This window comes from Oryzias latipes, chromosome 11 (genome assembly GCF_053564925.1).
Source record: "Oryzias latipes strain Hd-rR chromosome 11, Olatipes_Hd-rR_3.1".
In the NCBI taxonomy this organism is placed as follows: domain Eukaryota; kingdom Metazoa; phylum Chordata; class Actinopteri; order Beloniformes; family Adrianichthyidae; genus Oryzias; species Oryzias latipes.
In genome coordinates, this window is record NC_136247.1 from 17024522 (window position 1) to 17047199 (window position 22678).

Consider the following 22678-nt stretch of genomic DNA (forward strand, 5'->3'; position numbering starts at 1 on the left):
TGCGTAGCTACACCTGTTCATTTGAAAGTACAAAACATATAGCCAAAATGTGCTAAAAGTTCAACCAGGTTAAACTTGGATTTGGTATTGATGTATGGATAGCATCCCCTTTTTAGTTCACGGAAGTGCCAAGAAATTAGTAATTGTGGTCTGTCCCAGGCTGGAGTTCTATGAGACCAAGTCTTCCATCTATAAGAATAGAGCTGTCAAAAAGAAAGGCTAGAGCAATATTCACCAGAAGTGCACTGCTTCAACGTTTCGCACCAACTGTAGGTGGTGGACATATGCTAATAAACAGTAGAAAAAGAAGAAGAAGAAGCCCCTCCCTGATTGTCCAATGTGAACACCATGGGCATCACATAGCTTCGGGGTTATAGGGTTGCTGGAACCCACTCCTGTCAGGCAAACGTGGACTCTGGATGGGTTACCAGTCCATCACAGGGCTACACAAACTCACATTCAAGCCTGGGGGGAAGATTTCGAACCATCAATAAACCTATGAAGCATGTTTTTGGACTGTGGGAGGAAACAGGAGTGCCTGCAAAAAAAACCTATGCATGCACATGGAGAACCAAGAAATGGACCTGCTGGGATTATAACCAGGGGCACCGCATGCTGACAAAATTACTGCTAACAGGAAGGAAAAAGTTATTTACATGTCTTAAAAACTGGCAAATTTATGTGAGAAGGTTTATTTTCATACTGTTATCATGCAAAAAATACAAAACAAAAAAAACCTTTCCCCTCACTTGAGAAAAAATGTCATTTGTACCAACACTGATCTCATATTACAGGAAACAACAGTCATATATTAGAAATATATACAGATCTTTGAAGTCAAACTTCAATATTTTTTGAGATGCAATATGGTTTTTCAAAGAGATTTTGGCTTTCCTTTAAGCTCCTTGAACACTTACAAGAATCATATTGACCATGAGTGAATGACCTGGGGAAGAAAGATCTGACTGTAAAATCAAGACAACAGTAAACATTACACCAATTTAAGTCACTGCTCTGAAATAATGAGATGCTTTACGCTCAAAGTCTGCATCCAGTTCTGCTCTAAAACCACTTTGTGGCATCACAGTGTTAGAAGTCAATCATATTTGGTCTTATTACGATTTATTATTTTCTATTAGAAGAATAGTACTGCAGTGGAAGCATAGTGGGTTTGCAAAAAAAATATCTGCACAAACAAGAGAATTTATTTTTCATCAGGCCCTGTTGAGTCAAACACCTTCAGGAAAAAAGTTCCTCCATGCAAAATCTATTATCTTAATTATGTGGTCTGTTGCAGCATACAGAACCTGGGACCAAACGTGTGCTGTGGAGGGATGACACACACACACACAGGGAGTTATGAAGTGTGTTCTGTGTGAATGACACGCTCTCATCCAGAAAAAATAAAAATCCCTGCAAAACTGTAAATGCACATAAATGCACAAGTTCTTATCGTAAAAGTTATTGTTACACAAACACATCATTGTGTCGTAAATCTTTACAGATTCACATTCAGTTCATGATTACTTTACTCTTAATTTCCAAAAGGAAACATTTAGTCTGACTTTAGGAAAGCTTAAGAAAAGCAGCAGAATTGATTCCGTTTTTGGCAAATCTCCTGTATCTGCCTGTAATTTTATTTTACACGTCTTTTTCCCCTAAGGAAATTAAAGAAAATCCCTGCTAGCCTCCTCTTAGCTTTTGAGAACATCAACTAAAAGTTTTTTTTTTTTTTTCTTTTTTCCTTTCATTTTGACTGGGCCAATTAACTTTATCTGAAGAGATAGCAATTATTTTAACATTTAGAGTTCTATGATTAATATATAGTTTCTTCGCTGCATAATAGATAATTACAGAAAAACAAGATTTTTTATTTTAACACAAATGTAAATAAAATTGTAATTAAGAGTAAGTAATGCTTTCCAAAATTGTAGGCCCTGCAGAAATTTTGTATATAGATATTGGAGAACGGTAGGAGAATATTGAAATATTATCAAGGCAGCAAATGTATATAAGATTTATAAACAGGATGAAACAAGCAGTGGGGTTGAATTCTTAAAAAAGTTGGATAACTTCTTATGGTGTTGCTTTAAGGTCTGATCTAAATAAGGATCTGATCGGCAGATTCATTTATGAAGGTTTAGGAAAACCGGAAGTGCTGCTCTGCAGTGCAGGGAAACATGCCTTTCTGAAAGAAAGACTTGCTTAAAAGGAAACAAAACAAATAGTTTAAAACAACTGATCAAAGTACGGCTTTGGATTAATGATGCTGCTATGAAAAGCTCTCCAAAAAAAGTATACAAAGAAAGAATACATCCTTATTCGAGTGTGTATTTTGGTTCAAGAATATATAAAAATGTCAAGGCGATTTTCTGTGTCAAACTGAATCAATGCAATCAAGTCTAACCTCTTCATTTAGAGTTCCTAGAGCGTCTGTCTCAACTGTTCCTATGCGTGGATATGGGCTGTCTCCGGGCGACAAATGGGCAAACTTGTACAGGTGGCCCGCACAAAATATCAAAGTCGTAGACCACTTGGTAACCCCACACGGTGAAAATGTTCATATTTTTCATATTTTGAAACCCCCAAAATACTGTGGACTGCACAAAGAGCCTGTTCGTGCTTTTCATGCATGTACACACACCTTACCGATGATTAGAGTGTGGCGTAAGGACACCGTATGACAGCACGAGTGTGTGCAAATTGCATTAGCCTTACAAATACTGCATGATAGGCTTTGTTCACGGTGTGCATGTGCTGTGCGCTCATTGCCCATTGTGTTCCCCCTGATAAATCCTTGAGGGGTTTCTTTGTTTTTCTACTGTTTAGTAGCGCATGTCTGCCACCTACAGTTGGAAGAGGCTTGGGGTTAAATGTCAATATTTGCTCCAGTTTTTTTTCTTTACAGCTCTATTTCAATATATGAAAGACTTGGTGTCATATCATTTTGTCTGGGCAGAAACCGCAATAATTAATGTCTCAGTTGGCACAGCTGGTACTTCTGTGAATAAAAGGGGTCGTCATCCAAACGTCACTAACAAAGCCTGAGTCCCTGATTGGTCAAAGTTCAACCTGATCGAACTTTCAACGTTCAGTGGGTGCACCTTATGTAGAGCCTGAAAATGGTCTTAGAAACGTGCGTAGCTACTCGTGAACGTACGAGTTTTGAATGCGGAAGCCCGAAACGCGCATATACACGTTTAGATACACTGACTTTTCATTAAAAGTTGACGCTTGAATGCCAGTTGCCCAGGCCTAAGTTAAACGACACTATCCACATGCTAGACCAGGGATGCTCATTTATGGTCCTCGAGATCTACGACCCTGCCTGTTTTCCAGCTCTCCCTGCACTGCTTGCTGCAGATTACCTGGACCAGGTGTGTTCATTCAATCAGAATCTGGAGACATCTGATTGAGCTACTCAGCAGCTAGGAGGGCTTGGAGATCTAGAAAACATTCAGGGTGGTAGATCTGGACCAGGACCAGGAATGGGGATCCCTGTGCTGGACAATGGTACATTCCATTTTTAGGATGCCCCTTAAAGTGACAGCACACACACCTGCACTTCCCTTAACATGCAGCCGCTCCTCTCTATGACACTCCAACGGGTACAGACAACCCAAAAAACCCACAACACCCTTATATGCGCATGAGACTAAGGCTGTAAACAGCAAGCAGTTTCCACTGTTGATACGTAAAAAAACTGTTCTTATTTTTATAGCTTTTTGAGATCGTCTTTCACTTAACCAAACTAAGGAAGCATACGATTTTGTAGTACAACTGTATATTTGTGTTATACAAAATAATACCCAAATACACATATACCCAGACTTGACCTTCTAGAGCCTTGTTCTACATGGTCATTTGTGCCATAAGGATAATGCTAATATCCCCCATAGCAAAGGAAAATTGCCTTTGAACTCCCAAAAGCAGGCTGAAGTCATTGTGATACAGAAAATAATATAGACTCAAATTTTCTCAAGGTCCTGCGAGGAAGAGCCTGCCCTTTTCTACCAAACTTCCCCCTTTTCATCAGCCAGGGCAACCCATCTTAAGGGACCATCAAGATAATTCCATCCCTTTATTGATCATCCTTACAGACTCTTATTGTGAAGAAAGCCGGAGCTGCCTTTTAATAAACTACTGAACGCATCAAAAAAAAAAAAAAAAAAAAAAAAAATCCGCTTTTAAAAACAAAATACATAAAGGTAAGGTTCAAAGGATGAGTCAGGGGGTAAAATGATGATGAAGCTCTGTTCCAGCTTTAGGTTCTGCAGCAGCGGTAAATGATGGCAAATCCGTTGCCTTGGAGTTACTAAATAAAAAGCACCTACTCTGCGATAATTTCTCAGGCAGTGAGTGATTACACACCAAGCAAACTCACTCTCACCCGGACTGAAATCAATTCCAGTAAAAAAGAAAAAAGCTATTAATCAGAAAGCACCTACCACTTTTGTTATGAACTCTGTGATGCTTTAATATTTCTGCATCCATTTATGTCTTTATTTCAGCATAGAATCCATTTACAGCCCGACAGCAGAGAAAACAAGACCAATTCAAGTCGCTTAAATTGACATTGTTTCGTACTAGTAATGCTTTCAGAGTAAGTGTTTTTTCTGGTTGGACATTTCTGAATGTAGAATGGAAACTAGTGAAATTATAAACATATTTTGCTTTTAGTCTTTGGAAACTCTTTATGAAATTAACTAATGGGAGCTCTTATGTCTGAGTGAGCGTCTGAATCTTAAAAGTTTCTTGAGTTAGACTCATTTTTAAATCTTGCTCCATTATCTTAGTCTCTGCTGCGACATTTCACTCTACTCTGATGGATACGTTTCAGCTGGATTGCCTGAGATGAAGTGAAGGAAAGCCTTGTGGTACTGTCTGACACCAGACCTGAGAAAGGTTCCTTATCACTGTTTTGACCAGGTTTGGTGGTACCATGTAATCTCAAGGACGGTAATTGAAGTTCTTCATGGCAGAACTCTCAGCAGTCTGAAACAAGCCAACAATGGAAAAAGGATTCCAAATTTAGACCTTTTTTAAGGTGATCACTTGATAGGATAACAGTCCCAGTCAAATAAAGATTGAAATATGTACAGCTAGTCCAGATCTCCTGGCAGAACACTGTCATGTCATATTGCCTTTTCATCAGATATTAAAGGAACCACTATGATGAAAATTTAGCTTTTGGTGTTTTTATTATGGTATTGTAGCATTCTTCTCATTATGTAGGACATATCTAAAGAAAATTAAGACTAAAACTGCGTTTCTGAGTATTTATTTAAATTGTGGTGAATCAGGAGCAGAAGAAAACATGATTGTAGTTGTTACAGTCGGCAGTCCACCTGCATCCACCTTCAGAAAACTAGATCCTCGTTTACCTCGTCTGAGCTGGCATCTGGATCAAAACTGTATGGCTGGATGGCTCCAATATTTTTCACCATTTTTGTTGCATTGCTGAGGTTAGCTTGGGGTTCTGAGGGGCTGTAAGCTAGCGGGAGATAATGCAAACTCTTAGTTAGCGGTGATGGGGAAGGGGAAGGGGCTTTGCTCCACACTATTCGCAGGAATTTCGGGTTTCATCACATCCACAGCTGAGATGCAAATGAAAAAATGGCAGAGGAGCCCTGTTTGTTAGATCTGACAGTAGTTTTGCACAAATTAAAAAAGATTAATGAACATTCTTTAAAAGTCGTAAAGTCAAGGTCCCAAGTCAAATCCCCATTTTCTGGAAAAAACCATTTCCGAGCCAATAGAAGATCATCTAATCCAGGGGTCGGAATTTTCTTTCATCCTTGTGCTGCGACTCTGTGTAGTTTTGTAAAATAACTATTATGTTCTAAGATTGCCGTGGTGCTTTAACACCGTCGGGATGTGCGAGCGGGCAGGAGGAGGAGAGCAGCATGAACGCGCGGAAGGGGCGTGTCTGCGGCTGTACATTGACAGTACATTGTGAAATGAGCAGGAAAAGGCCTTCTACTGCCCCTAGTGGAGTGATGAGGAACTACAGGGCACTATAATAGCCTTTTAAGGAAAGTTTGGATGAGGCTTATGAGACAGGCGTCATAGGTATTCATTTATTAAATCTGATGTAAATAGCTATATGGGTTTAATTAAAAAAACAAAACAAAAGCCTTTGTATTTCATAAAGAAAACAAATTTAAACAGTTGTTATAGCAGCAAGAATGTCAGGACATGAATTATACATGCAAATGCAAAAGTTGCAATGTCAACGCTTCATTGTTTTGGGTTGAAGTGACATGAAAACATTAAAAAATGTCATGCTTACAAGACAGGAGTGGAGAGCTCTGTTAATGAGGATGGTACTGACCAGGACACACCGCTATGTTGCAGAGTTTGGTTTGAATCTCTGGGCGTTCACAAGTGATAACCCCGCCTCCATCCGTACACTTCCTGGTTCGCATCCTGGAGCCCCGCCCACAGGTCACAGAGCAAAGACTCCATGACGACCACTCCTCCCACTGACCATGCACTGCAAACACCCGTGTAAATGACACACATACGCAAGACACGGGGGGTGGATATATGACAAAAAGGAAGGGACAGGAGAAGGAGGCATCCAATGGCAAGCAGGGGGCGGGGGTTAGAAGATGAGAGAAACCAGAGATTTTATGAGTATGAGCACATTCCTTGAAATACTTGACAGGTGAGTTTCTGATCTACAAAATACATTCTGGTTACAAAGGAAAAGGCAATTTGAACATGGCTTAACTTACAAGTATCAAATGGAAGAAAATGGTGGTTAGGAAGAGGCATTCTGGTATCTGAAGACATGCAGTTTTGGAGCTCAAGTCAAGACAATGTGGATGCGAAAACATTCCTTCAAAAGTCATCATCAGCTATTCAAGCATGAAAATACTATTTTTTTCTTCTTTTTCCTTTTCACTCATTGCACACCCTGTTTATGTATTTATTTAATTATTTCCGCTAAAGATGAAGTTGAAATAAATACAAGAAGAACAAAGGAGCACCAGAGTTGTACGAAAACCGTTCGGATGAGAAACCTCTGATGCTGCTTGACTGAGTGGCAGCTCATGTTGGGATCCATTTTCTTGATCTTTTTTTCTTCTACATGCCAGGGGCAGATTTTGCAAGAAATGGGGACTCCAAACAAGGAAGAGATGGATGACAGAGCTGATTAATGAGTGTGAGGAAGCGACAAAAAGAGAATGTAGGAAAAGATGGAGATGATGTGAGAAAATGAAAAAGATTGGGAACTATAAACTTTTGGATGACTTTTGAGAGAGAGAGAAAAAAATGGGGAAGAGTTTGAAGTATTTAGGGAAAGAGGAGAGGACTTACTGAAAGGAAGCAGAAGAAAGAAAAAAGGGGAAGAAATATTTTTAAAAGGCAAAAAAAAAAATAGGATGTAGTGAGGAAGATGAAGTGAGGGAGGGAATGAGCTAAATAAAGTTAGAGACAGGAGGATGAAGACTGCTGGTCCTGTGTAGAGCAAAACTAAATAAATCATGGTAATGAATAATTAAATGTGCTCTGTGAAGGGAAAGCTCAGTGGAGCGGCGGGAAGAGGGAGAGGGATGGGGAGGACGGTGGTATTAAAAAAGAGTGAAGATATGTAAAGCTGTTTACAGTAAAAGGCAGAGGACAATTTACTGTAAACAGTAAAACAGACTTATAAAGCCAAAAAAACAAAAACATGGCATCAGTTTGGCTCTGCATTGCCTCACTGAAGAGCCGTATGTCAAAAGTTTTGTAGTGCTAAAAAAAATATTTTGAAAGTTTATGAAGTTATTCGATTTGTAAGTCTTTTTTAACTGAAAGTGGATACAGTAGTAAGCTTTGGTGAACATCATTTCTCATGAATGTTTTAATGTCGGTACATAAGTGTTTGTATATTACCTTTAATGGGAAAAGTTAAATAAAATAATAATTGACAACATAATTGATTTCTAGATAAGATTTTAGAATTCGCAAAAAGAAAAAGAAAAACTCCAAGGAAACATAAATACTAAAGTACTTATAAACATATGCATTAACAAACAAACACCATTTTTTTTGGCCCAAAATATTCGTAATTATGGCATTCCACACATTGTAACACATTTAAAAAGGAACACATTTAACGAACAGATGCCATATTTTTGTTTTATTTACCTTATTTAATCAGTTTAACACTTAAGCAGTGCATTTCTGTGAAGTTATTTGAAAAATCAAGTAAAAATTATGCATTTATCTAATACTAGTTGATCAATAAACATCATGTAAGAAAGTTTGGTGACCAAAGCTTTAGCATCTTCAGAGCTTTTGAACATTTTTGGCGATAAATGATTATCTTTATTGAAAATGCTTACAAGTCTCTTCCAGAATCATCATTGTAGCATAAATATAATGATGAGCATTCAAGACTGACGCATATCAATGTAACAATTTATTAGTTTCAGTTGTTTTTGAGAGATTATTGATTTTCCTTTTAAGGAAAAAAAACAAAAACAGAGCTTGCACTTTGTAGACGGTCCCTTGTCAGCCGTATCACTGCTGTTTCTCAGAAAAGAGGGGGCCATTTTCATTAAAGATGAACAAAAAACAATCTTTTTTCTTTTGAAATGCCTTTGTAGGTCTTTGTTTGAGTTGAGACAAACCAATAGAGACATTTGCTCTCAGCTTAAAACGTACTGATCATAATAATGAGAGTAAATATGTGATGCCTGATCGGGATGCAACATCTGATTTTGATGGAGTCTGAAACGACACAATTGAGTCCAATTTCTGATCCCGTGGTCAGATCAGGACATCCCTAATCACAACCATTGATATGCTTTAAACTGTGTTTTATTCAAGTGATCTGAATGCTTGGCTAACATTTTCTATGTACATTAGTTTATTTATTTGTGAGGCATTTATTCTCTTTTTTTCAAAGTGCATCCTGTTTAGTCAGCAGGAAAGGCTTGCTGTAGGATTTTTACTACCACCTCTGTGCTTCCCTGGTTATTGAAGTTTGCAAAGCTTTTCCAATAGTCAATTCAATCATCTTCATTTTATAAGTTCACATATAATGCATTTAAATGAAAAGTCTTGGCCCCATGTGCAGCTGCAAAGTGTAACACCTTTGTATAGTAAATCCCAAACAGCATTCCCTTTTCTCTGCTGCATGATCTTTACCCTGTCAGCTGTGGATAGTGACACTTTATGAGATGTTTCAGCAGCATCCTTCCAAACTGCTTCAGAACTTTAGTTTCTTGTCATTTTAATATATGGGCTCCCCCAGGTGTTTCTGCTTCAATGCAGGACCTCCAGTGAGACTTTTCATAAAGGAATGAAGTTGAAATAAATGTGTTTGTAGTAAAAAGTCAGTTTTGAATTACAACTTGTGACATCATCATAAAATCAGGTCCTAAAATGATCAAAGATGCGTGTGTTGATTCATGTCTATGAAGACTCATTCATCCAGGTTGGTTACATTGTAGTAGGTTTAGGGGATGTCATCTGGACTTGGTTTTAAAGTTAGAAGACGTTTCGCCTCTTATCCAAGAGGCTTTGTCAATTCTTATTGAATAAGAATTGACAAAGCCTCTTGGATAAGAGGCGAAACGTCTTCTAACTTTAAAAACCAAGCCCCCCCAAGTGACAAAAACGCCCCCTTAACACTGAGCGTAAATCCTGGTGAGGGAGCATAGAAGAACTGACCGAGCAGGATCCCCGCTCAGTTAGGATTGCAGGTGTGCAGTTGTAAAATGCGGGGTTGCTTGGTTAGAATTGCACCTGCGCGGTGGTAAGGTTCCTCACTCGGTTCCTGAATACGCCCGCTCAGTAGCATCTACAAATAATCTACAAAACAGTGGCGGAGCTAGAACTTTTTCTAAGGGGGCGAGAGGGGGGCAGAAGAGAGAAAAATGAGAACAACAGAGTGGAAGGCCATTATAAATAAGAGGTTCAGTTATATTTCAAACAATTTTATTATTGCTCATTTATTATCAATGAGTTTTTTTCAAATATAAGAATATTTTTTTTTACCATATCATGGACCCCACTGTCCAATGGATTTGGGTCATCTAGACCCACTAGACAGTGCTCTGAACCTTTTTTCTTCAATGATTTGTGATCTTCACTGGTGTCCATGGATTACATGAAATCTTTCCACCTTTATCCACCTTTGTCATTGTAGGAATAAGACCTCAATGAAAGGGTGGGGTCATCTGGACCCCCCACAATATAGTACAAGGGATACAGGGGTGTGGCAAATAATCTGAAGGGGCTCAAGATCTCATTTAAAATATTTATTTTGTTATTTTTGCATTGCTACAGAAGCTTGATGAGTTCTTAATCTTTGTCGAAAATTATACTAGTATTGACTAAAAAATCGGATTTAAAATTATTTTGCTGGGGGGACATGTGCCTTCCCCTCCTGCCCCCAGTAGCCTGGCCAGTGCTGCAAGCAATGCATCCACAGCGGGAACCAGAAAAGGATTATTCCAGTCTTGACATGGTTTTTAAAGTTTAAAAATAAAAATGTTCACTCTTCTAACTTTATTGTTAAAACGTTTAATTCTATTACTCAAACATATAAAGAAAATATCAAAGATTTTGATTTTCTAGAGAAAAGCATCATTTTAGGACAGTCTTCAAGATTATTTATAGTCAAGACTTATGATGGTGAAGAAAAGGGGCTATATTGTTTTATTTGGTAATTTTTTCCTGCTGTTGTTGTTTAGCCCACCAATTCTCTTTTTCCTGTTTTGCAAAGGGACATGTGCATATTATAGATTTGTCTACTTCTGTAAAAAAATTATGGAAATATTTTGGTGGAGAGGGGAAAAAAAGAAACAAACCACCAAGTCAACATGAGTCATCAGTGTTTTTCTGTCCTGTAGAGGTATGCATCTGTTTTTGATGAAGCTCCCATGAGTTCATTGTAGCATGTTTAAATAAACTTGTGGTCTCCTGCTTGTATGGTAACTGAAAGTCTGATGTGACAGCCTTTGACTGTGCACTGACCTGACAGACTGCATTCAATTGTTTCAAGTCCAGTTCTAGATGTCACTGACCATATAAACTCAATCTGCCTTCCTTGAATAAATCACTAACTGTTGTGCTACCTTTTATAAGTAAACTCAGCTCCAGTTTACTTCAGATATTAGGAAAAAAAAAACACATTTGAAGATATTTGATAGTTTGGTTTGTTTGGAGATTTGCTCACACAAAAATATCTAGTTACTCTTTAAAATAACTGTCCAAGCTACTTCACTCTAAGACAGTGTCCTCTAAAGCCATTTTGTGGGACTGCCCGAATCTACAGTATATTTCCAAAATCCAGGGCCCTGAAAATTTCCCAGAAGTCTTGGCAAAAAACCAGTGTGCATCAATGGTCACTAGATTGGCAAATATAGACCACAATGCATTGCATTTGAATGATGTGTCAACCTAATCTAAGTATATCTATGTTTTATAAATCTTCCAAATTTTAATCACTAGAACACAGCATTTCATTAATGAAATTTGGAAAATGTTCATATTTATGAAGTTTTTACTTGTGTAAATAGGGAAAAAACTTTTTTACTTGTGTAAATAGGGAATCTAGCCGCAGGAATCTAGCCGCAGGGGTTGCAAGCCAGTTGCCTCTGTGCCGGTCCCAAGCCCGGATAAATAGAGAGGGTTGCGTCAGGAAGGGCATCCGGCGTAAAAATTGCCAAAATAACCATGCGAATCATCCACAACACTTTACACATACCGGATCGGTCGAGGCCCGGGTTAACAACGACCGCCACCGATGCTGTTAACCTACAGGGTGTCGGTGGAAATTTGACTACTGTTGGTCGAAGAAAGAGGGGAGGCAGAAGGGTCCGTGGCCAGAGAGAGAAGGGAAAAGGCAGGAACATAGGTTTGAGAATAGGGACTCTTAACATTGGCACAATGACAGGGAAAGGCAGAGAGCTGGCAGACATGATGGAGAGAAGGAAGGTAGATGTACTGTGTGTGCAGGAGACAAGGTGGAAGGGCAGCAAGGCACGTAGTATTGGAGGAGGATACAAACTGTTCTATCATGGTGTTGATAGGAAGAGAAACGGGGTAGGTGTGATTCTGAAGGGGGAGTTTGTAAACAGTGTTCTAGAGGTGAAAAGAGTCTCAGACAGGATGATGAGCCTAAAGTTAGAAATTGAAGGGGTGATGGTGAATGTAGTCAGTGGGTATGCGCCACAGGTTGGCTGTGAGTTAGAAGTGAAGGAGAGATTCTGGAGTGAGTTGGATGAGGTCATAGAGAGTATCCCCAGAGGAGAGAGAGTTGTTATTGGAGCAGACTTTAATGGACATGTTGGTGAGGGCAACAGAGGTGATGAGGAGGTGATGGGCAGGTTTGGTGTGAAGGAAAGGAATCTGGAGGGACAGATGGTGGTGGACTTTGCGAAGAGGATGGAAATGGCTGTAGTCAACACTTACTTCCAGAAGAGAGAGGAACATAGAGTGACATACAGAAGTGGAGGTAGGAGTACTCAGGTGGACTACATCCTATGTAGACGACGTCATTTGAGAGAGGTTATTGACTGCAAAGTGGTGGTAGGAGAGAGTGTAGCCAGACAGCACCGCATGGTGGTGTGTAAGATGACTCTGGAGGTCAGGAAGAAGAAGAGAGGGAAAACAGAAAAGAAGACCAAGTGGTGGAAGCTACAGAATGAAGAAACTTGTGAGGAATTTAGGCAGAAGTTGAGACAGGTCCTGGGTGGTCAGGATGAGCTTCCAGATGACTGGGAAACTACAGCAGAAATTATCAGGGAAACAGGTAGGAAGGTGCTAGGTGTGTCATCTGGAAAGAGGAAAGACGGTAAAGAGACTTGGTGGTGGAATGAGGAAGTACAGGAATGCGTCCAGAGGAAGAGGTTGGCTAAAAGGAAGTGGGATGTAGAAAGGACTGAGGAAGGTAGACAGGAGTACAAGGAAGCGCAGCGTAGAGTGAAGAGAGAGGTGGCAAAGGCCAAACAGAAAGCTTACGATGAGCTATATGACAGGTTAGACACAAAGGAAGGAGAAAAGGACTTGTACAGGCTAGCCAGACAGAGAGACAGAGATGGGAAGGACGTGCAACAGATAAGGGTGATTAAGGACAGAGATGGAAAGGTGCTAACAACTCAGGAGAGTGTACAAAAAAGATGGAAGGAGTATTTTGAGGAGCTGATGAACGTGGAAAATGACAGGGAAAGAAGGGAGGAAGATGTGGTTGTTGTGGAGCAGGAAGTAGCAGAGATTGGAAAGGATGAGGTTAGGAAGGCTCTGAAAAGGATGAAGAGCGGAAAGGCCGTTGGTCCTGATGACGTACCTGTGGAGGTATGGAAGTGCTTAGGAGAGACAGCAGTGGAATTTCTAACGAGGTTGTTCAATAGGATTTTAGAGAGTGAGAAGATGCCTGAGGAATGGAGGAGAAGCGTTCTGGTTCCGATCTTTAAGAACAAGGGTGACACGCAGAACTGCAGCAACTATAGAGGAATAAAGTTGATGAGCCACACAATGAAGCTGTGGGAAAGAGTAGTGGAAGCCAGGCTTAGGAAGAAGGTGGAGATTTGTGAGCAGCAGTATGGTTTCATGCCCCGTAAGAGCACCACTGATGCCATTTTTGCTTTGAGAATGTTGATGGAAAAGTACAGAGAAGGTCAGAAGGAGCTGCATTGTGTGTTCGTAGATTTAGAGAAGGCGTATGACAGGGTGCCGAGGGAGGAGCTGTGGTACTGTATGAGGTCGTCTGGAGTGGCAGAGAAGTATGTCAGAGTAGTTCAGGACATGTATGAGAGAAGTATGACGGTGGTGAGATGTGCTGTAGGTCAGACAGAGGAGTTCAAGGTGGAGGTGGGACTACACCAAGGATCAGCTTTGAGTCCTTTTTTGTTTGCTATGCTGATGGACAGGCTGACAGACGAGGTAAGACAGGAATCTCCCTGGACAATGATGTTTGCGGATGACATTGTAATTTGCAGTGAGAGTAGAGAGCAGGTGGAGGAACAGCTAGAGAGGTGGAGGTTTGCTCTGGAAAGAAGAGGCATGAAGGTCAGTCGTAGTAAGACAGAATACATGTGTCTGAACGAGAGGGATCAAGGTAGAAGCATTAGGTTACAGGGGGCTGAGGTGAAGAAGGTGCAGGAGTTTAAGTACTTGGGGTCAACAGTTCAGTGTGATGGGGAGTGTGGAAAAGAGGTGAAGAGGCGAGTGCAGGCAGGCTGGAGCGGGTGGAGGAAAGTGTCAGGAGTGTTGTGTGACAGAAGAGTGACAGCAAGACTCAAAGGAAAGGTGTACAAGACAGTGGTGAGACCAGCTCTGCTCTATGGGTTAGAGACGGTAGCAGTGAGACAGAGACAAGAGGCTGAGATGGAGGTAGCGGAGATGAAGATGTTGAGGTTCTCCTTAGGAGTGACCAGGTTAGACAGGATAAGGAACGAGTACATCAGAGGGACGGCTCATGTTGCCTGTGTCAGCGACAAAGTCAGAGAAGCCAGACTGAGATGGTTTGGACATGTTCAGAGGAGGGATAGTGGATATATTGGTAGAAGGATGTTGGAGATGGAGCTGCCTGGCAGGAGGGCGAGAGGACGGCCAAAGAGGAGATACATGGATGTCTTAACAGAGGACATGAAGTTGGCTAATGTTAGGGTAGAAGATGTCCATGATAGAGTGAGGTGGAAAAGGATGATTCGCTGTGGCGACCCCTGATGGGAAAAGCCGAAAGAGAAAGAAAGAAGACTTGTGTAAATAGGTGACGTCATATTTAGCATTTTAAAAAGTAAAATTGAAAAAAAAGAAACGTAGTAAACATGTGTCTGAATTGCAATAAAATTCAGGGACACTGGATAGTCCAGCTCTACATAGTCTTCTAGGGACAAGGAAGTAGGAAGTGAACAATAGCCTGAAATTTTCTAACAAAAGTGAAAACAACTCCCAGCATGCCAAATAATTTGTAAGTGAGCAAACACAAATTGATTAAAATATATATATATATATATATATATATATATATATATATATATATTCGTAGTAAATAACACTGTGTCTCATGTGTGTTAAATGTATTTTCTAGTTTTTTTTCCTTGTAGGGGACATTCAGACAAATATAATAGGTACTTCTAACATCTTTGGCCACTTTTTTTTTTTTTTGTTTTTGTTTTTTTTACATGTAAGCAAATTAACCATTTAAATCTATACATGCTTGCAATGTCATATTTTCCCGTTAAAAAACATCTGCTAATTCATTAAAAGACTTTCAAACGCTTCAGTCACACCCCACAAGTTAAGTCAACTTGAATTTGGTGTGATCCCATTCAAGCAGTCCCTGGAGTGCCCCGAAACCCCTCCAGAAGTGTGTCAGAATACATCAGAGGAGCAGAGGATAAAATGAAATAATAAACGAAACATAACACAGCAACCAATATCCCATCAAAGGAGCGGCTCAGGGTATTAATATCGACACGGAAAGGAAAATGAGGCGCTTAGACAGACAAATCGGGCTGCCACATTTGCATGAAGACAAGATTAGCATATGCACTGACAGGGAAGAAAATGTTCCTCTCCCTTTACAGTTGTTTGTTTGCTTTTTTTTTTTCATTTTACTTTGCCCAGTGTATCATATAAAAAACCCATTGAATATTCACATACGTGTAGAATGTAAAAATGAAAACTGCATATAGAGAGATCTAAAGCAGAGGCACGAGGAAACTGACAACATTAATAAATGTGTACATTTGAGTAAAAGTGAAAAATACTAGTCTCATAAAAATAAAAGCAACAATAAAGGCAGAATAAGGATGCAAAGATTAGTGAAAAAGTATTTTCAGAACTAAGGGCCGCACCAGATGGCGCACCATCAATGAATGATCTATTATCAAGTTTATGTCATATATAAGGCGTAGCAATCTTAAAAGCACTACAACCAAAATAAAAAAGTCAGAGATAAGTCAGACTTTACGGCGTTCACAGTAATTCTAAAACTAATGCTACATGATAGAAGCGTTAGCCACGTTAGCGTATTTTTGTAACTCCCATTTTCTTTTTAACATGTAAAGAAAAAAAAAAAACAGACTAATACAAGTAAAACAAACGTAACCTTGTTAGCATCCCATACCAAAAACACAGTCCAACATAGCAACACGTTAGCAACGTTAGTGTATACACAATAATAGCCAACCTTGTTAGTGACATAAAAAAAAAAACACAGCTCGACACTGCAACACGTTAGCTATGTTAGGTGCATTAGCGTATTCACAACACTTTTATAACATGGTCCGTGTGAATTCTCGATTCTGATAAGTAGCTGGGTGTGCATTAAAAAGTGATATACCACAGTGATAACCGCACGGCTAAAAAAGGAGTTCCGGTCACATAGCTTAAATGTTCTTTATCACTGAGCTTGCTTCTTTAAAACAAACTTTAGCTTCATTATTTGGACAAAAGGCAAAAAAAATAAAAAAACGCGGCACGGTGCTACAGTGGTTAGCGCCTTTGCTTCACAGCAAGAAGGCCCCCGGTTTAAGTGCCGGCTGGGGGACCTGAACCAGAACATCAATGGGGGATCTTCATGTTCTTCCCTTCATGTTCATCCCTGTGAATTTGTGGGTTTAAAAAACACGTAATGATAAAGCTAAAACAAATGTCACTCTGACTATGCTAACTCAAAACCCCGTTAGTATCCCGTACAAAAACCACGGCCCGATACAGCCACTTATTAGCTGGGTTAGCATATTTACAATAACACATAACAGTCCGACACGCAACACTTTAGCCATGTTTGTAACATGTGAAAAAACAGACTCATACAGTTGTTACTGTGACAATGCTAACTTCAAACCTTGCTCGTAACACATAAAAAAGCAGTCAAGGTATGTCCGAATTCCCACCCTAACCCCTCTATAGTGCACTATATATGTTCGCCATTTTCTAGTGCTGTCCGAATCTACAATTCCCAAATCCAGTGCCCTGGAAATTTCTCAGAAGTCTCTGCGAAAAACCAGTGTGCATTGATGCTCACTAGATCGGTAAATATATATACATATTCACAATGGATTGAGTCAGAACTTTTTTAACCCAAAATTTGTTTTTATATATATATTATTTTAATAAACCATCAAAGTTTTTATCTTCAAAAGACGGTGGACTCATTAATAATCATCGTAAAACCCTAATTTTAATTAGATTTTAACTTTGTGAAATCAATGACGTCATATCCGACATTAGAAAAAAAAAAGTAATGAGCACAGTGTCCTAATTGCTTTTTATAATTCACGGCCCTACATAGTGCAGCACTACATCGTTTTTGAGTAGTTAGGGGTTAAGGTGGGAATTCAGACACAACCTCAGACAATGCTACACATTTGACACGTTTTCTTTATGACACCCACCCAACATTTTGACAAAGCACTGCATATCTCTCAAACCTGTTTCAATATTAAGCAAAACCCACTTTAATTCAAATATAAGGTGCTTTTTGAAAAAGAAATAGTGCACCTTATAGTGTAGAAAATACAGTGACAAGAACTCTGTGTCTAGTGTTCAAGCCTTGTTCAGAAGACCGGAATCATTCCTTAATGATTCAGGTCATAATGTTGTAAACAAAGAGAAGGAACAAAAGATATTCTGAAAAGCAGCTGAAAAAGATTTGGGAAAAAAAAAAAAAGCTGCCTCGTTATTTTATGACAGAATTTAACCTCTATTCAAATCAGGCCAATCAAATACAAGCTGGATAGAAAACACTTAAGCATTTTATCCAGTAAAAACCTTCAATCAAAACAAGAATTATTTAGCATAAACTGACTACAAGTCCCCTCAGTAACCTGATTGTGTTGTGTGTCTCCAGGAGAAAAAGAATGACGCATTCTACTTTTTTTTTTCTGCTGTCGTTTTGTCATGAGCAGGCAGCACTTAGACTGATTGGCAAAGCATGTATACACATGAAACTTTTATTTTATTGGGAAAATATGTCTTGGAGTTAAAAAAAGAACAATTGCAGTAAAGCTGACGTAAAAACTAAATGAGCAGTTGAGGTTTTTCATGTTGTTATGTTCATCATGGGAGTAAATAAGTATTTGCTCATGATTTTCCCTCTTAGTCCAAGTGGTCATATCATCAGCACAAATACATTCAAAGATTAGTTTGCAGAAAATGCTTTTAAAATGGATTAATTTCCAGGCTACACTCATGTGGATGAAAACAAGAAAAGAATAATGAGACAAACACAATGAATGAAAAGAGAGATACAAATAGAGATCAAGGCACATGATCTTCAGAGATAACTTATATCTTTTTCTGCTCCTTTCTGCTGCCCAACAAGATTAATAGAACCTTTTTTTTTTCCATCAGCAGCGTTGTGTTCTGACTGATGAGATCGAGCTTCTTTCATCAGACACTCCTACATTAACAACATCCTTTAGCTTCCTTCAGAATCTCTAAAGATGTGGAAACATGAATTGATAATGGTGCATGTGCCTTTGTGTGTGTTTGTGGGGGATGTAGACCTCAAAAGATACAAGATAGTAACATTTGCCTTAATTGTTTATACATTTTTTCACAAAGATATAGTGTCCCCTCACTATATTGCGTGGGGCTAGGTAGACAAAATCCATGAAATGATCAGAATAAATCCATAAAAGTAGAGATCGATCTTTATGAATTTCCTTGTCCGCGAAACAGCAGTAAAGCCAAAGTCCGCTAGCTTATATAATGGAGTTTCCCATAAGAAATGCTAACTCTCGTTTCGACCTAAACATACATTGCTGACTAAATGAACAGCTTTACATACTCTCAGACATGAATTTTCTAAAGTCTTTTAAGGAAAGATTTTTTTAAAGTAACCATTTGTGGTCTAAAGCAATGGTCCCCAACCTTTTTGTCACCGCGGAACGGTACAACGCAAGACACGTTTACCGCGGACCGGTGGAGGGGGGGGGGGGGGGGGGGGGGTTGAGGTGCAACGGAAGACACGTTTACCGTGGACTGGGGGTGGTATTTTCTCTTTAGTAATAATAATAACAATAATAATAATAAACGTAAATCCACTGTGTAATCATGTGCAACTTTATTAGCTGTGTCCTCGTAACGTCACACCAACAACAGAACATCACATGAGCAACATCGTTTCTACCCTAACCCAATGCGACACACTCTGGTTGCTATGGTAAGTGTGACGGATGTAACAGAGAGAATCCGGTCACTTTTCAAAATAAAACGTTTTTTTCGAAAAAAAACAAAACAATAAAATCGAAATTATTTGTTCTTTCTGTGCATCCCGGTGCCAAGTGTCCCGCGGCCCGGACCGGCCAGACTGGCCAGACTGGTCTAAAGTAAAGTTTCTTGCTCAAATTGCCTGGAATAACGTGTAATGCTATAGCGCAAGCTCCACCTAGTGGCCAGAATGAAACACCCTCCAGGAGCAGCAGAACATTTGTTTCTGTAATATAAGCCAGTATAAACCTTTAACAACGTTACTGATCTGCACATTTTTGTTGGAGCTTCTCCTTTTAACAATTTTACAATATGTGAACTGTATCAGATTAATATGAATATCTTCAAAACTTGTATATAGATTGTTAATGTATGTCTAAAAAATATTTTCTATCTGTGTAAACCGTGTAAATTAACAAGTGAATTGAATCAAGGGGATCAAAAGAATCGAAAAAATTGTGAATCAAATAGATCCAAGCTCTGCTGTATCAAATTTAATAGATTCTGGAATATATTGGTGATACCCAATGCTTCTATTGCAGTTCACCTTTCATGGTTACACCATTTCACTGATTTTTGTAAATACAATTTTGCATGTTTTTTTTTTTAATTTTATTTTTAGAGCAATTATGTTCTGCTTCCTGATTGGCTGTAAAGCATTGTCAAACACTCTCCTCCATGCCACGCTTCCTTAACAGTACAGAATGCCTACAGTTTGCCAAATATACATAAATCTTAAAAAGCAAGCAGATTTTGGGTTTCATTCTTTGAATACAGTGGTACCTTGCTATATCGCGATTCACCTTACACGGTGTTGCAGATTATTCAGTGCAACCTTTTTTCTTTTTACAGTGCACAGTGTTCTGCGTGTAGATTGGCTGCCAACTTTGTCAATAAGTCTCCTCAGTGTTGTGTCTCCTGAACAAAATGTGTTCAGATTGTCAGGTTTACACAAATCTTTGATTGAGACAGTTTTGTTTTCATTCTACAGTACTGGATTTATTTGCTATGAAATTTGAACTTTGAGAGTTTAAACAAGAGTATGCAAACGTTCATACCTTTCTGAGAAAAGTGTATTAAGTGTGTAGTGAGGAATTTTACAGTTTTAAAACATCTATAACTATTGTAAAATATGACAACTTCAAAGATGTCACCTATTGAGTGTCATTTTCAGAGCGTAGCTCCCACAATAATGGCTCAATGAAATATTTCACATAAATAAGACGCTTACCATTTGGTTCTAAATGTATTTTTTGTCTTGATGGTAGATTCACAAAAAGAAAAATGTACTAGGGATAAATTTGACTGAGATAAAGGATTGAGAGACTCCTCTGGAGAGCAGTTCTGATTTGACCCAAGAGAATAAGATCTGCTTTTGCTACCATTAAATGAGCTGAAGCAAAAGGCTCGACTCCACAAAGTCTAGTCTTCTAGACTTGAATGAACACATTTGACAAAACCCAAGCATTAAGTTTTTCTGAATTGGACACAGGCCAAAAGTAGCCAATAGAGTGTAAGTATTAAGACATACCTGAGGTGATGATTCCAGGTTCCCCTGGACAGGAAACTGTGTTGTTGCACATGCGTGTTTCCCGCAGGGCACCGCTGCACAGCGTCCCATAGGGAGAAGATACACAAGACCGCGTCCTCACTTGCCAACCTTGTCCACATGTGAGAGAACACACACTCCACTGTGACCATTCCTCAGCTGCGGGATCGCCTGAGAAGCGAGGAGGAAACGTTGGAAATTTGAATGTGCACGCAACAGTAGCTAAATGAATCCAATGGTTTCTGCTCATGCCGAGTAGCCTCCTTTCCACTGAGCGCTACTTTATGGTAGTTCTGTCCAGTATTTTGAGCGTTTCCATTATTAAATGGACCTATTAAGTCGGACCGAATCGTGCCATTTTTGGGCCCCCGTTGGTTGTAGGTCCAGACCGGTTAGAGCGGAGCTACTGTCGTCACACGATGAAACCCCGTTGATTGACGGAAGGTCATTACAGCAATAGAAAGCGCCAAACCAGCGCCAACGATTCTAAACAGTCAATTGTTGTCTTTCAGTCGACATGTATCAGGAAAAGATGTCTGCAACAAACGCAAAGCGACGCAATTGGTCTACACCCCGGATGCGCCATGACAGTCCAACTTTGAGTGGAAATGCTCGCCTGAATTGTGTGAACCATTCTAAAATTAGACCGGACCGGACCGTACCGTAACACACCGCTCAGTGGAAATGAGGCTTAGGTGTACTAAGTGTGCACAAGTGCTGCGGCACAAAATCATCAAGTCGACAAAACAAAGAAAGCTGCTATTTGAGATGAACGGCAAGTTTCAGAACAATGTTTTCTTCTCATTTCAATCAAAGCAAAAGTTTTAGCAATTCTCACTTCTACTGTTGTTTAACTTACATAACACAAGCGTTTCACTTGGAACTATAAAGACAGGAGTCCAATCTTTCTCAATAATAAAACAAACATAGCTGTGATGGGATCAATACAGAATCTTGGGAGATAATGAAATCACTAAGTGGCTGCAGTAATCAAACAAACATAATAGGAAATGTAATGACAGCAGAGGTTCATTATGTCCTTCACATAATCCAATGTTGTGGAGATTGATTCCAGGCCCCATCACATAGTAAAATTTTTACATTTTTAAATCTTCTTTTTTTGGGACTAATGAACACAAAGAAAAACACAAATTCCCATAAAAAGTCACAGCAATAAAGCCCTCCATCATCTACAGTTGCTGTATTTCACTCATAAGGATGTCTGTTTTCTTTACTCTTAATGCTAATGGGTGTTTTAAATGCAAAGCATGCAGGATTAAGACCCCCCAGAGGCATCTTGGGCACACAAACTGCACACTTTTTATTGTTGCTCCTTGAAACAAGTTCAACATAAGCATGTAACGCTATTTGAGGCATGAACTGTGGCAAAAGGGCAGATAGGAAAACAAATCTTAGACAAAACAAGTCAACAATATAGTATAAAAACAGAGGTTTATGCATATGTTACTTCAAGGTGGCCAGATTTAGCATTAGGGCAAAAATGACTGCCAAATTATACTCTTTAGTCACAAAATTTACAACGCAGGGTTTTTTAGAGTTTGAAAAAGTGCTAAAATAAATGTGGCTGCATTAAGATTGCATGCACATTGAATTTAATTAAGATTTGTGGGTGATTTACTAAAACTGACTGTGCAAAGGAAAGCAGGCACAAACCGCAATGAGGATTTGACACGGGCTTTGAATTGTAAGTGAAATCAACAGAGAACAGAGAACAAATGCAAGAAAGTCCCTGTACAACTGGAAGTGTCTGCAGCCTTTGAAGATGTTCTGATATCTTTTACGCATGAACTGTGCGCTGTTTTCTATGACAAGGGGGCGTAGGCCGGATGCTTAAACACATCTGGCCAACAATGGCCCAGGTTGCCTTAACAAAGATTCAGGCCACTTTACATAACACACATTTTAAATATAAATGCACACATGTATATATTTATATGC

The 22678-nt window shown here is 39.3% G+C and overlaps 1 protein-coding gene across 19 annotated transcripts in view; it reads right to left on the minus strand.

Moving 5' to 3' along the window:
• Window positions 1-22678, minus strand: part of adgrb2 (adhesion G protein-coupled receptor B2) — a 317335-nt gene that overhangs the window by 136891 nt on the left and 157766 nt on the right. For 12 of the 19 annotated variants that reach the window (XM_078954908.1, XM_078954901.1, XM_078954907.1 and 9 more), the window contains 2 exons: window positions 20702-20890; window positions 6335-6496 (listed from right to left, as the gene is read on the minus strand). In XM_078954908.1, the coding sequence (XP_078811034.1) occupies window positions 6335-6496; window positions 20702-20890 (351 nt within the window). The remainder of the gene's footprint in view (window positions 1-6334; window positions 6497-20701; window positions 20891-22678) is intronic. The other 7 variants (XM_078954906.1, XM_078954905.1, XM_078954909.1 and 4 more) reach the window with 1 other exon arrangement.